Here is a 14,862-nt window from a genome sequence, read left to right as displayed (position 1 = left end):
ACACTCAACTACTCCAGCACTGAGATTAACTTTTTGCACACCATCATTAAGCTAAAAAACAATGAAATAGAGACATCCCTATATCAGAAGCCAATCGACCGTCCAACATACCTTAAATGGGACAGTTTCCATCCAAAACACATAAAGAACTCTATTATCTATAGCCTAGCCATCAGATACAATCGTACATGTTCCAACCCCATGGATAGAGACAAACACCTTGGTCGCCTCAAAAAGACCTTTTTGAATCAGGGCTACCATCCAAGAACAATTGAAAACCAAATTACAAGAGCCACCAGAATGTCAAGGAATCACCTGCTACATTACAAAACTAAAGGAGAAAATAAATGGGTGCCTCTAGTAGTCACCTACAACCAAAATCTGGAAGTGCTAAGGGGAGCTGCACGGAAATTACAACCTTTACTACAAAAAGATGCCCGATTACAATCCATTTTTCCAGACCCCCCACTACTGTGCTTTAGGCAGCCCCCAAATCTAAGAAGCATCATTGTCAGAAGCTCCCTGTCCTCTCCAACAGCTGGAGGAACCTTTCCTTGCAACCAGAAAAAATGTAAAACCTGTCCATCTATAATGACAACGGACAAGATAAAGATCCCCAATTCACATCAGAACTACAAGATCCCAGGTACTTTCAGCTGCATTACATCTAATGTGGTGTGCTTAATTATTTGAACTAAATGTCCAACTGGGGGTCTGTATGTGGGGGAGACAGGGCAAAAGCTTAGAACAAGGATGAATGCTCATCGTCACACAATAAGAGAAAAAAGAATGGATCTACCTGTGGCAAAACATTTTTGTATGATTGACCACAACTCCAGGGATATGAAATTACTGGTATTGAAAGGTAACTTCACATCTCAGAGAGAGAGAAGAGTCTGTGAGTATAAATTTATGCCGACCTTTGAAACTCTCAATGCTGGAATGAATGTGTCGCATGGATTTGTGTCTTTTTACATCAATTAAGGAATTTGCTCCTAAGACCTTGTGGGGGCATCACAACACATTAGGAGACCCCAATCAGAGGACAATAAAACATCCGGACTCTTTATCTATGAACTGGTCCAATATTTATGTTTCTCCCTCTCCCATAATCATAATTCTGCTTCACATTACTTGTCTCATCTATTGCATTTTTTCTGTGCTGTATTGTGCATAAATACAGTGGGGAAAAAAAGTATTTAGTCAGTCAGCAATAGTGCAAGTTCCACCACTTAAAAAGATGAGAGGCGTCTGTAATTTACATCATAGGTAGACCTCAACTATGGGAGACAAACTGAGAAAAAAAAATCCAGAAAATCACATTGTCTGTTTTTTTTCATTTTATTTGCATATTATGGTGGAAAATAAGTATTTGGTCAGAAACAAGCAATCAAGATTTCTGGCTCTCACAGACCTGTAACTTCTTCTTTAAGAGTCTCCTCTTTCCTCCACTCATTACCTGTAGTAATGGCACCTGTTTAAACTTGTTATCAGTCTAAAAAGACACCTGTGCACACCCTCAAACAGTCTGACTCCAAACTCCACTATGGTGAAGACCAAAGAGCTGTCAAAGGACACCAGAAACAAAATTGTATCCCTGCACCAGGCTGGGAAGACTGAATCTGCAATAGCCAACCAGCTTGGAGTGAAGAAATCAACTGTGGGAGCAATAATTAGAAAATGGAAGACATACAAGACCACTGATAATCTCCCTCGATCTGGTGCTCCACGCAAAATCCCACCCCGTGGGGTCAGAATGATCACAAGAACGGTGAACAAAAATCCCAGAACCACGCGGGGGGACCTAGTGAATGAACTGCAGAGAGCTGGGACCAATGTAACAAGGCCTACCATAAGTAACACACTACGCCACCATGGACTCAGATCCTGCAGTGCCAGACGTGTCCCAATGCTTAAGCCTGTACATGTCCGGGCCCGTCTGAAGTTTGCTAGAGAGCATTTGGATGATCCAGAGGAGTTTTGGGAGAATGTCCTATGGTCTGATGAAACCAAACTGGAACTGTTTGGTAGAAACACAACTTGTCGTGTTTGGAGGAAAAAGAATACTGAGTTGCATCCATCAAACACCATACCTACTGTAAAGCATTGTGGTGGAAACATCATGCTTTGGGGCTGTTTCACTGCAAAGGGGCCAGGACGACTGATCCGGGTACATGAAAGAATGAATGGGGCCATGTATCGTGAGATTTTGAGTGCAAACCTCCTTCCATCAGCAAGGGCATTGAAGATGAAACGTGGCTGGGTCTTTCAACATGACAATGATCCAAAGCACACCGCCAGGGCAACGAAGGAGTGGCTTCGTAAGAAGCATTTCAAGGTCCTGGAGTGGCCTAGCCAGTCTCCAGATCTCAACCCTATAGAAAACCTTTGGAGGGAGTTGAAAGTCCGTGTTGCCAAGCGAAAAGCCAAAAACATCACTGCTCTAGAGGAAATCTGCATGGAGGAATGGGCCAACATACCAACAACAGTGTGTGGCAACCTTGTGAAGACTTACAGAAAACGTTTGACCTCTGTCATTGCCAACAAAGGATATATCACAAAGTATTGAGATGAAATTTTGTTTCTGACCAAATACTTATTTTCCACCATAATATGCAAATAAAATGAAAAAAAAACAGACAATGTGATTTTCTGGATTTTTTTTTCTCAGTTTGTCTCCCATAGTTGAGGTCTACCTATGATGTAAATTACAGACGCCTCTCATCTTTTTAAGTGGTGGAACTTGCACTATTGCTGACTGACTAAATACTTTTTTTCCCCACTGTATGTGACTCTTCAGATTTTGTATTAGTCTATGCCTGATGAAGAGACCTGAGTAGTCTCGAAAGCTTGCAATGTGTTACCATCTTTTCAGTTAGCCATTAAAAGGTATCAACCACTGAGGGACTCTCAATTCTGAATATAAAAGAGTTACAAATTCTCCTGTCAGAAGTGAGAATGAGCTCATTGATGGATTCTCAGTTAACACATTCTGCAGTCACCAGTAGACAGTGCAACACAGAGGCTGTCGAAGGCAAATGGTGAAAAATTTTAATGAAGCCTGATTGCAAAAATATTTTTACCCCAAAATTATTGCTTTTAAGTGAAAAACACCTTTAAGCTCAACAATTCCAAGTGTACATTCCTTTAATTGATGGAGTTGAGATGCATTTTGGAAGCAAAATCTGAAGGTGAACAAGTGGCTTTGCCTGGGAAAACTTTTATGATATGCCGGTGCCTAGATTACCCCTAAATCTGCTAACGGTTTCTTCATTGTTGAATTGAGGTAAAGAAAAAAGTCTGGAAAATGCCTGTACAAAAATGGAAAAATTCTCAAAAAACCAACTGGCAGTCAAAAATGTCAGAAAATTTGCTCAGGAAATGTGTCACGCTCGGACATAGGTAAGTCTGGCGGACGACACAGCATACAACTACGGATGGAGACGGGGATAGGAAAGCCCTAAATGTAGTCAGCAAGGCATGGGACACCTCCTTACACCAACCTTTGCCTGTCTCTAAACTCCTCTAATGCCCTATGCTAGTCCTTCCCCTCACCACCGTGTGCCTAGTCCCTGATTGTCACCTCAATATACCCTGGCTAGTTCACTGTCAAGAAGTACGCTAGCCTCGCCACTGCAGATGGTGCAAACACAGGTGAAGTGACAAACACGGGACAGACAAAGAAAGAGACAAAATACTGAGCTTCAGGCTCTGCTGCCAAGCTCCACAGCATCATAGAAAAAAGCACCCAGTATCTGAACTCCAATAGCGGCAGAAACACCACCATTACAATAGTGCTCCTCACTCCAGGCTGGGCTGCATAGAAAGACTGTAGTACTGACAATCAACTGATGGGTCATGTGACTATTTAAAGGATGATGGGAGTGGTTACCGACCAACATCAGCTGACCAGCCCAAAAGCAGCTGCTAGCAAGAGACTCTTGTTGGACCAAAGGGAAAAAACAGCATTTAAATTACGTCAGAACCAGAGCTGCCACGAATCCCATAATAAGTCATGACAAAATGCTAAAAAAGAAGCTTTAGGAAAAAAACTCAGATGCGTTCTGAAAAATCTTCCTCTAAAAAACTTGGCTGGCTTGCACACCTGAGAAAGACATCATGTGAACATACCATAAGGCAACAAGATGTTTGAAATTGGAGTAAGATATTAGAGCCTGGACGAGTATTGTAGTGGTGGAATCGGGTGCTGAGCATTGGATTTGCTTGGGTTGTAGTATGTTCAGGTAAAATAATAATTGTATCCATCATTGTGTATTTTCAGGTAATAACAATGTGTTAACTTGCTTAGAGGACGGTCTGTGGTCATTTCCAGAAGCCATCTGTGAGCTTATGTGCATGGCACCACCACCTTTGCCTAATGCTGACCTGCTGACAGATCGTTGCCTTTCTAATGGCCACAAAGTGGGCTCTTTCTGCAAGTACAGGTGTAAGGTGGGATATCACGTGCCAGAATCGGCAAAGAAGATAAGAAAGTAAGTCTTTCTTGATATAACCCTGCGTGTTTCAAAGACCGCTCATGTTCCAAGCAAGTACTCACATTTGCTTATGTCTTGATTTTCCTTTGGGGAAGGAAGGCATTCAAAATTCAATGCACTAAGGATGGGGCCTGGCAATTTGGAGAATGTGTCCCTGTAATGTGTGAACCTCCTCATATTATGTTCATGGGGCTCTACCAGTGTACCAATGGATTTCAGTACAGCAGTGAATGTAGACTGCCATGCAATGACAGCAACAACCAGTCGGTGAGTCAACAAAGCCTATTACCGAAGATTTCAACTTATTATTGCCCATATTAATGATGGACATCCTTTGCTGTTAGTATGAGAAATTGTTTAACTTTACAGCCATAGATATTTTTCTAGCATGACATATAGCTGAAAGGAGTAGATAACAGCAAGCTGCTTCCAGCTCCAAGAACTGAAAGTGCGAGAGGTCTAGGGAGCAAAAAGCTAGACAAACTCAACAAGAGAGAGATGACCATGAAGGTCAGATGCACAGTCAAGGTTTTATTTGTGGCTAGAAGAATACTTTTTTATGTTACCCCATTATGATGTCCTTTTTTTATGCACTCCCGTGTTTTTCTTCCCCTTCTTCCAAGAACGATAACTTATTTCGGATTTTGTTTTATACGTTGTTCCATGAAAAGTAAAATAACCTGAAAATATTATTTCCCAGGTCAACAGATGAAAGTGATATCAAATATGTAGAGCTTTTTTTGTTTCTAATTTAAGTGTTAAAAAAAGTATATAAAAAATTTTAAAATTCAAAATTTGGTTTATGTTGCTATTTTCTCAAACCCTTTAGCTTTGATATTTTTCCATCTATTGAGCAGTGAAACAGCTTGATTTTTTATTTGGCTACCTGATGTTTTTGTTGATGCCATTTTGATCACTTTTATTGCATTTTTTAGGAAGATGTGGTGGCCAAAGATTCACATTTATTCTTCCTTAACTTTGCTTTCTCTGTACGGCATTTTTGTTTTTGATTAATTGTCATTATATTTTCAAAGATCTGACATTTACAAATAAAATGTTACAAAATATATTTATTTTTTATTTCTTTATTAACAGAAAAGGGAAGGAGTGATTCAAATTTTTATATATTTTTTTACTGTTTCTACAAAAAAATTCTTATTTTTAATGTCCTTTGCTGGCCTTGAATCTATGATCATTTGATCACCTTTTATAACAGTTTTTGAGATTCTCCTACTGTAAGAATCCTAGCAAGGGTTAGGCTTCATAGGAGGATTAAGATGACAACCACAGGGGCTTTCAACAGATCCTCAGCTGGCATGAATGCACATAAGACCCTGCGATCTCATCATTAAAAGAGCCAATGGGATTCAGTGTACACAAAAATGTGCTATTTAAAGTGGACCTATCACCTGGTTAAAAGTGGATCGTTTTTCTTATTTTGTTTCTGCTTCTACCTAGAGTATTCCAGTTTTTTTTATTTTTTATAAGACTCCAGAGATACAGACCTTTTGTCTTTGCCAAAAGGGCATTGCTGAACTTAAAGTCAGCTCCTAGAGAATCCTGTGAGCCTAAAGTCAGCCCCTAGAGAATCCTGTGAGCCTAAAGTCAGCCCCTAGAAAATCCTGTGATCCTAAAGACAGCCCCTAGAAAATCCTGTGAGCCTAAAGGCAGCCCCTAGAAAATCATGTGATCCTAAAGACAGCCCCTAGAGAATCCTGTGAGCCTAAAGTCAGTCACTAGAGAATCCTGTAAGCCTAAAGTCAGCCCCTAGAGAATCCTTTGAGCTTAAAGTCAGCCCCTAGAGAATCCTGTGAGCCTAAAGTCAGCCCCTAGAGAATCCTGTGAGCCTAAAGTCAGCCCCTAGAAAATCCTGTGATGATAAAGACATTCCCTAGAGAATCCTGTGAGCCTAAAGGTAGCCCCTAGAAAATCCTGTGATCCTAAAGTCAGCCACTAGGAAATCCTGTGAGCGTAAAGTCAGCCCCTAAAGAATCCTGTGAGCCTAAACTCAGCCCCTAGAAAATACTGTTAGCCTAAAGTCAGCCTCTAGAGAATCCTGTGAGCCTAAACTCAGCCCCTAGAAAATACTGTGAGCCTAAAGTCAGCCTCTAGAGAATACTGTGAGCCTAAAGTCAGCCCCTAGAGAATCCTGTGAGCCTAAAGTCAGCCACTAGAGAATCCTGTGAGCCTTGCTTCCTTGATATAGCAATGAATAAAAAAAGCCCATATTTCCAGTACTGTGTTAGATTTAATAAGAAATAAATAAGAAATTAAAAAGCTTAATGTTCACTAGAACTGTGGAGATAAATCACGACCAAAAACTGGCCACTTTTTATGTCTTCTTTAAATGCCGCTATTACTGATTGACAGCGGCATTTAAATGGATAAAAAGCAGTGATCTGAGAAAGCTCTTGTCGCTGCTGTGTCAGGAAAATGCTTCATACAGCAGCAACCGATGTGTCAAAAAGGGGTTAAAATTCTTCAAAATTCTTTAAAAGTATTCAAGTTTAGCCTATTAGGGAGCTTTCAATTAAAAGAAAGGGTCATCTTCGTTCATGCTTTGCTTTCCGCGGGAGATATGAAAAGCATCGTACTATGAAAGTTCTGGTGACCTATACGATAACTGAAAGTTATTTCTATTGTTTATTAATGACATATATTTATATGTCGCAATGCAGGACTTTGGACATAATGTTATCCGCTGTCAGAAGGACGGGACTTGGAGTGGCAGTTTTCAGTTGTGTGACTCCATGAAAGGGCCTTGTGAACCCCCCCATCTTTCTGCTGTCGATCCTTTGGTGATTGAGTGTGCAGAGGGATATGGAATAGGTAAGTGCAAGTGCAATGTACAAGGAGGCTTAGGGAATTACTTGTACCATTCATCATGCAGTTTATATCCTTCCACAAAATCTGCCTGCTGTACCCCCATATATAATAACAATGTCCCCGAATCACCTTATATAGAGTAATAATATTTCTTGATTCCCCATTTATATTTATATGTAGTGATAATGCCGCCTAATTGCCCCAAATAAAGCCCCCTAATTGCCCTTAACAGTTATAATGACTCCTGATTCCTCCATATATGGTAAAATGCCACCTGAGCCCCCAAAAAGTGTAATAATGCCCCCTGATTTTCAACAGAGTAATGTCTCCTCATCTCCTATATATAGTAATAGTGCCCCTGATTCCCTCACATATAGTTGTAATGCCCTTTAAATTTCCCCAAATAGAGTAATAAAGTCTCCTGATCATCCCTCTATGAGTACATACAGAGCCTTGTGAAAGTATTTGGCCCCCTGGAACTTTTCAACCTTTTCCCACATATCATGCTTCAAACATAAAGATACCAAATGTAAATTTTTGGTGAAGAATCAGCAACAAGTGGGACACAATTGTGAAGTTGAACAAAATTTATTGGTTATTTTAAATTTTTGTGGAAATTCAAAAACTGAAAAGTGGGGCGTGCAATATTATTCGGCCCCTTTTCTTTCAGTTCAGCAAACTCACTCCAGATGTTCATTGTGGATCTGTGAATGATCCAATGTTGTCCTAAATGACTAATGATGATAAATATAATCCACCTGTGTGTAATCAAGTCTCTGTATAAATGCACCTGCTCTGTGATAGTCTCAGGGTTCTGTTTGAAGCACAGAGAGCATCATGAAGACCAAGGAACACAACATGCAGGTCCGTGATACTGTTGTGGAGAAGTCGGATTCCTTACAGTGGCATGTAAAAATTTGGGTACAAAATTACTGAACAGTTAAGCAAGTTGAAGATGAAATGATCTCTAAAAAGTCTAAAGTTAAATATGACACATTTCCTTTGTATTTTAGCCAAAAACAAGATAGATATGTTTTTATATTTTAAAAATTAACAAAAGGAAAATGGCATGATGTAAAAGTTTGGGCACCCTGCATGGTTAGTACCTACTAGCACCCCCATTTGAAATGATCACAGCTTGTAATTTGTAAACACTTTTTGTAGCCAGACAAGTCTTTCAATTCTTGTTTGAGGGATTTTCATCCATGGAAAATTATTCCAGTGCTGTGAGTTTCTTGGCTCGTCTTGCATCCTCTGCTATTTTGAGGTCTAGCCATAGATTCTCAATGATGTTCAGATCAGGGGACTGTTAGGGCCATTGTAAAACCTACAGCTTCCGCCTTTTGAGGTCGTCTATTGTGGATTTTGATGTGTGTTTAGGATCATTATCCATTTGTAGAAGCCATCTTCTTTTCAACTTCAGTTTTTTACAGATGCTGATATGTTTGCATCAAGAATTTGTTGAAATTTCATTTAATTAATTCTTCCCTGTACCCTTGAAATGTTCCCAGTGCCATTGGCTGCAACACAACCCCAAAACATGATTGATCCCACCCCATGCTTAATGGTTGTCGAGATGTTCTTTTCCTGAAATTCTGTGCCCCTTATTCTGCATGCATACATTTGATCATTGTAGCCAAAGAGTTCTATTTTAACCTCATTGACCCATGGGACTTTTTTGAAAGTGCATTGTTTAGGTGTTCTTTTACATACAGTGGGGAAAAAAGTATTTAGTCAGTCAGCAATAGTGCAAGTTCCACCACTTAAAAAGATGAGAGGTGTCTGTAATTTACATCATAGGTAGACCTCAACTATGGGAGACAAACTGAGAAAAAAAAATCCAGAAAATCACATTGTCTGTTTTTTTTTCATTTTATTTGCATATTATGGTGGAAAATAAGTATTTGGTCAGAAACAAAATTTCATCTCAATACTTTGTGATATATCCTTTGTTGGCAATGACAGAGGTCAAACGTTTTCTGTAAGTCTTCACAAGGTTGCCACACACTGTTGTTGGTATGTTGGCCCATTCCTCCATGCAGATTTCCTCTAGAGCAGTGATGTTTTTGGCTTTTCGGTTGGCAACACGGACTTTCAACTCCTTCCAAAGGTTTTCTATAGGGTTGAGATCTGGAGACTGGCTAGGCCACTCCAGGACCTTGAAATGCTTCTTACGAAGCCACTCCTTCGTTGCCCTGGTGGTGTGCTTTGGATCATTGTCATGTTGAAAGACCCAGCCACGTTTCATCTTCTATGCCCTTTCTGATGGAAGGAGGTTTGCACTCAAAATCTCATGATACATGGCCCCATTCATTCTTTCATGTACCCGGATCAGTCGTCCTGGCCCCTTTGCAGAGAATCAGCCCCAAAGCATGATGTTTCCACCACCATGCTTTACAGTAGGTATGGTGTTTGATGGATGCAACTCTATTCTTTTTCCTCCAAACACGACAAGTTGTGTTTCTACCAAACAGTTCCAGTTTGGTTTCATCAGACCATAGGACATTCTCTCAAAACTCCTCTGGATCATCCAAATGCTCTCTAGCAAACTTCAGACGGGCCCGGACATGTACAGGCTTAAGCAGTGGGACACGTCTGGCACTGCAGGATCTGAGTCCATGGTGGCGTAGTGTGTTACTTATGGTAGGCCTTGTTACATTGGTCCCAGCTCTCTGCAGTTCATTCACTAGGTCCCCCCGCGTGGTTCTGGGATTTTTGCTCACCGTTCTTGTGATCATTCTGACCTCACGGGGTGGGATTTTGCGTGGAGCACCAGATCGAGGGAGATTATCGGTGGTCTTGTATGTCTTCCATTTTCTAATTATTGCTCCCACAGTTGATTTCTTCACTCCAAGCTGGTTGGCTATTGCAGATTCAGTCTTCCCAGCCTGGTGCAGGGCTACAATTTTATTTCTGGTGTCCTTTGACAACTCTTTGGTCTTCACCATAGTGGAGTTTGGAGTCAGACTGTTTGAGGGTGTGCACAGGTGTCTTTTTATACTGATAACAAGTTTAAACAGGTGCCATTACTACAGGTAATGAGTGGAGGAAAGAGGAGACTCTTAAAGAAGAAGTTACAGGTCTGTGAGAGCCAGAAATCTTGATTGCTTGTTTCTGACCAAATACTTATTTTCCACCATAATATGCAAATAAAATGAAAAAAAAACAGACAATGTGATTTTCTGGATTTTTTTTTCTCAGTTTGTCTCCCATAGTTGAGGTCTACCTATGATGTAAATTACAGACGCCTCTCATCTTTTTAAGTGGTGGAACTTGCACTATTGCTGACTGACTAAATACTTTTTTTCCCCACTGTACCTTGAACACCGAATGTTATGGTGAGGATGCAGAAGAGGTTTTCTTCTCATGACTCTTCCATGAAGGCTATATTTGTGCAGGTGTCTCTGAACAGTAGAACAATGTACCACAACTCTAGAGTCTGTTAAATCTTTCTGAAGGTCTTTTGAAGTCAAGTAGTGGGTTCTGATCTGCCTCTCTAGCATTCCTTTGAGCAGCTTTGTCTGACATTTGCTTGGTCTTCCAGACCTTATCTTGACCTCCACTGTTTCTGGTAACTGACATTTCTTAATGGGCAGCACAGTGGCTCAGTGGTTAGCGGTCCTGGGTTCGAATCCCACCAAGGACAACATCTGCAAGGAGTTTGTATGTTCTCCCCGTGTTTGCGTGGGTTTCCTCCGGGCACTCCGGTTTCCTCCCACATTCTAAAGACATACTGATAGGGAATTTAGATTGTGAGCCCCATCGGGGACAGTGATGATAATATGTGCAAATTGTAAAGCACTGCGGAATATGTTAGCGCTATATAAAAATAAAGATTATTATTATTATTAATTACAATTTGAACTGAGGAAAGGTCAACTTGAAAACTCTTTGTTATCTTCTTTTAGCCTTCTCCTGCTTTGTGGTCTTCCATCAATTTAATTTTCATTGTGCTAGGCAGCTGACTAGAAGAATTCTTGGTTGCTGTTTTTGGTACAAGGTTAGAGGAGGCTGGGTTTTAATAAAGTTGGGAAATATTAATCACCTGGCCTTTCCTAACGATGATGGTGAACAAACCATAACCCTAACAGACTAATTAAGGTCTGAAACCTTGGTCAAAGTTTTCTGAGCACAGAAATTCTGTAAGGGTGCCAATACTTTTGCATAGGCCCATTTTCTTTTTTGCAATTTTTAAAATGTAAAATATGAAAATATATATGCATTTTTTGGCCTGAAATACATAGCAAATGTGTCATCTTTAACTTTAGGTCTTTTAGAGCTCATTACATCTTTAACTTGCTTAACTGCTCACAATAACAGTAATTTTGACCAGGGGTGCTCAAACTTTTACATGCCACTGTATATATTAATATTGCATTCCTGATTCCCCTTATGTATCTTGTAATAATGCCACTTGATAATTATCCCAAGAGTAATAATTTCACCTGATCCCCTCATACAGTAATAATGCCCCTGATCCCACTAAAGTATATATAGTAAGTAGCTGAAGAGCCCGGCGTTGCCTGGGCATAGTAACCAACTGTGGTTAGTTATAACAAATTATAATGATTATATTGCACATAAAAACCGTGCATCTAATCCTCTCCTGTGTGATACTGACTGCTGAGCCGTGTATCTAATCCTATTCTGTGTGATACTGCCTGCTGAGCCGTGTATCTTATACTATTCTATGTGATACTGTGTGCTGAGCCGTGTATCTATTCCTATCCTGTGTGATACTGACTGCTGAGCAGTGTATCTAATCCTATCCTGTATGATACTGACTGCTGAGCCATGTATCTAATCCTATCCTGTGTGATACTGACTGCTGAGCTGTGTGTCTAATCCTCTCCTGTGTGACACTGTCTGCTGAGCTATGTTTCTAATCCTATCCTGTGTGATACTGACTGCTGAGCCATGTATCTAATCCTCTCCTGTGTGATACTGACTGCTGAGCTGTGTATCTAATGCTATCCTGTGTGATACTGACTGCTGAGCCGTGTATCTAATCCTATCCTGTGTGATACTGTCTGCTGAGCTGTGTATCTAATCCTATCCTGTGTGGTACTGACTGCTGAGCTGTGTATCTAATCCTATCCTGTGTGATACTGACTGCTGAGCTGTGTATCTAATCCTATACTGTGTGATACTGACTGCTGAGCCATGTATCTAATCCTCTCCTGTGTGATACTGACTGCTGAGCTGTGTATCTAATCCTATCCTGTGTGATACTGACTGCTGAGCCGTGTATCTAATCCTATCCTGTGTGATACTGGGCTCCCCCTGCAGTCTGTGTCAGAGGGTGGTCTGTGTTGGCACGGTAATAAATTGTGTTATTTCCAGCTTTACAGAAGGACGATAACACCATAGAAATGATAAGAATAATAGGCCTCAGTTACCACAACTGTCTACAGAGAAAACTGTTGCTGATAGCAACCAATCACAGCTCATTTTTCATCTTTTAAACAGCTCTGGGACAGCGTGGCGAGTTTTGAGTGGCGACTTTTATGTGGCGAGGTTGGTGTATGTGTGGTGAAATGTGTGCTGAGGGTGGTATATGTGTTGAAGCACGTGGTAGTGTGTGGCGCATTTTGTGTGTGTGTTCATATCCCCGTGTGCGGTGAGTATCCCATGTCAGGGCCCCACCTTAGTAACTGTACGGTATATACTCTTCGGCACCATCGCTCTCATTCTTTCAGTCTCCCTTGTTCACATCTGGCAGCTGTCAATTTGCCTCCAACACTTTTCCTTTCACTTTTTCCCCATTATGTAGATAGGGGCAAAATTGTTTGGTGAATTGGAACGCGCGGGGTTAAAATTTCACCTCACAACATAGCCTATGATGCTCTCGGGGTCCAGACGTGTGACTGTGCCAAATTTTCTGGCTGTAGCTATGACGGTGCGGATGCCAGTCCCGGACATACATACATACACACACACACATTGAGCTTTATATATTAGATGATGCTCCCTTATCCCCCATATATGGAAATGATGCCCACTTATCCCCCATATATAGTAATATTGCACTCTAATTGTCCTAGATAGAGTAATAATTTCACCTGATCTCCCCATATATAGTAATAATGCATCCTGATCTCCGCATACATATAATAAAGCCCCCTTATCCCCATATATAGTATTAATCCCTCTGATCCCCCATATAGAGTAATAATGCCTAGTTATCCCCCAGATGTAGTAATTATGCCATCTAATTGCAAATAGAGTAATAATTGCACCAGATCACCCCACATATCATAATAATTCCCCCCTGATTCTCACATATATAGTAATGATGCTCCTTTATTCCCCCAGGTATAGTTATAATGTCCCCTGGTCCTCCTTGTATAGTTATAATGCCCCCTGATCAAACCATATATAGTAATTATGCCCCCTTATACCTCATGTATTGAAATAAAGCCCCCTGATCCACCTATATAGGAGGACCAGAGGGATATAATATGTATTGCTAACGCGACCTGCGGCCTACAAAGCGAAGCGTGGCAGGACAGATGACTATATTTTTCGGCAGGGCATCTTTGTATCAGTGTCTTATGCACACTGATACAGTTTAGAGTGGCAGTCGCCTCCAGTTGGGCTCCACCATATGAGTTGTTCCGAGGCGACATCCTACCTTGTCCCCATGGTAGTTACGTGACTGTATCAAGGGTATATGTGGGGAATATTTCCATCATAAATAGAAATGTGGAAGGAGACCTATAGTTGTGATTTCATTTTTCTATTTTTCAGAATCCTAAGTATGCTATAAAGTAATGTCCTGATTTTTTTTTTTATGGTTCCTTCGAATGTGAAACTCGGTAATAACACTTCTTATATAAGCGGATAATTAAATTATAAAATGAAATGGAAATCTTCATAAAACATAATTCACTTCCGAAAATGACATTTTGGACTTTTGTGTGTGGCAAATGCAAGAAATATATTTAGATGTACAATGACTTAAATAGGAATTTTTGATTGAAAGCAGGTGGAATTAACAATGAAGAAGAAATGCTATTTGTATCTGGGTTTTGCCAAGTAAAAGGCATATTGTGCCTCAGAGCACAGCTAGTTCTTAGCCATTATTATTTCTATGCTGTAAATGCACGGCTCACAAATTCAATTCTAGACCTCTCTGGAGGGCAGTAGCCGAAACCTAGATGAGCTAAGCATGCAGTAATAAAATGGTGAGTCACAGGCGTGTAGCCTGGTCCTTCCATTTGTGCAGCACCTATACAGAATACACCAGATTTTTCCTTTTTCTGAATGACACAGTATTCATATATCAGGGATCATAACTAATGAGCCAGCAACGAAAAAATGGCTCCCTGTAGCATCACTGGTGATGCTTATAATCTGAGTGTACTGAATTCCAGGGCGCTAAAGATTAATAAATAATATATACGGTACCATGCAAATGTTTTCGGCAGGTGAAAAATGAATGCTACAAAGTAAGAATGCTTTGAAAATCATGTGTTAATTTAGTTTTATCGATTAGCAAAATACAAAATGACTGAAAAAAAAAGAAAAGAAAAACCAT

General features: G+C 40.4%; 1 protein-coding gene across 1 annotated transcript in view; it reads left to right on the top strand.

Annotated features, from left to right (window-relative positions):
• Positions 1-14,862, top strand: part of PAPPA (pappalysin 1) — a 482,150-nt gene that overhangs the window by 416,298 nt on the left and 50,990 nt on the right. Inside the window, exons 16-18 of the mRNA XM_073573135.1 lie at positions 4,283-4,493; positions 4,592-4,763; positions 7,175-7,325. Of these exons, the coding sequence (XP_073429236.1) occupies positions 4,283-4,493; positions 4,592-4,763; positions 7,175-7,325 (534 nt within the window). The remainder of the gene's footprint in view (positions 1-4,282; positions 4,494-4,591; positions 4,764-7,174; positions 7,326-14,862) is intronic.

This window comes from Dendrobates tinctorius, unplaced genomic scaffold (genome assembly GCF_039654945.1).
Source record: "Dendrobates tinctorius isolate UK_male_01 unplaced genomic scaffold, ASM3965494v1 ptg000034l, whole genome shotgun sequence".
Taxonomy (NCBI): Eukaryota; Metazoa; Chordata; class Amphibia; order Anura; family Dendrobatidae; genus Dendrobates; species Dendrobates tinctorius.
Note: the sequence above shows the minus strand (reverse complement) of the source record. Positions and strands in the feature narration are given on the sequence as shown.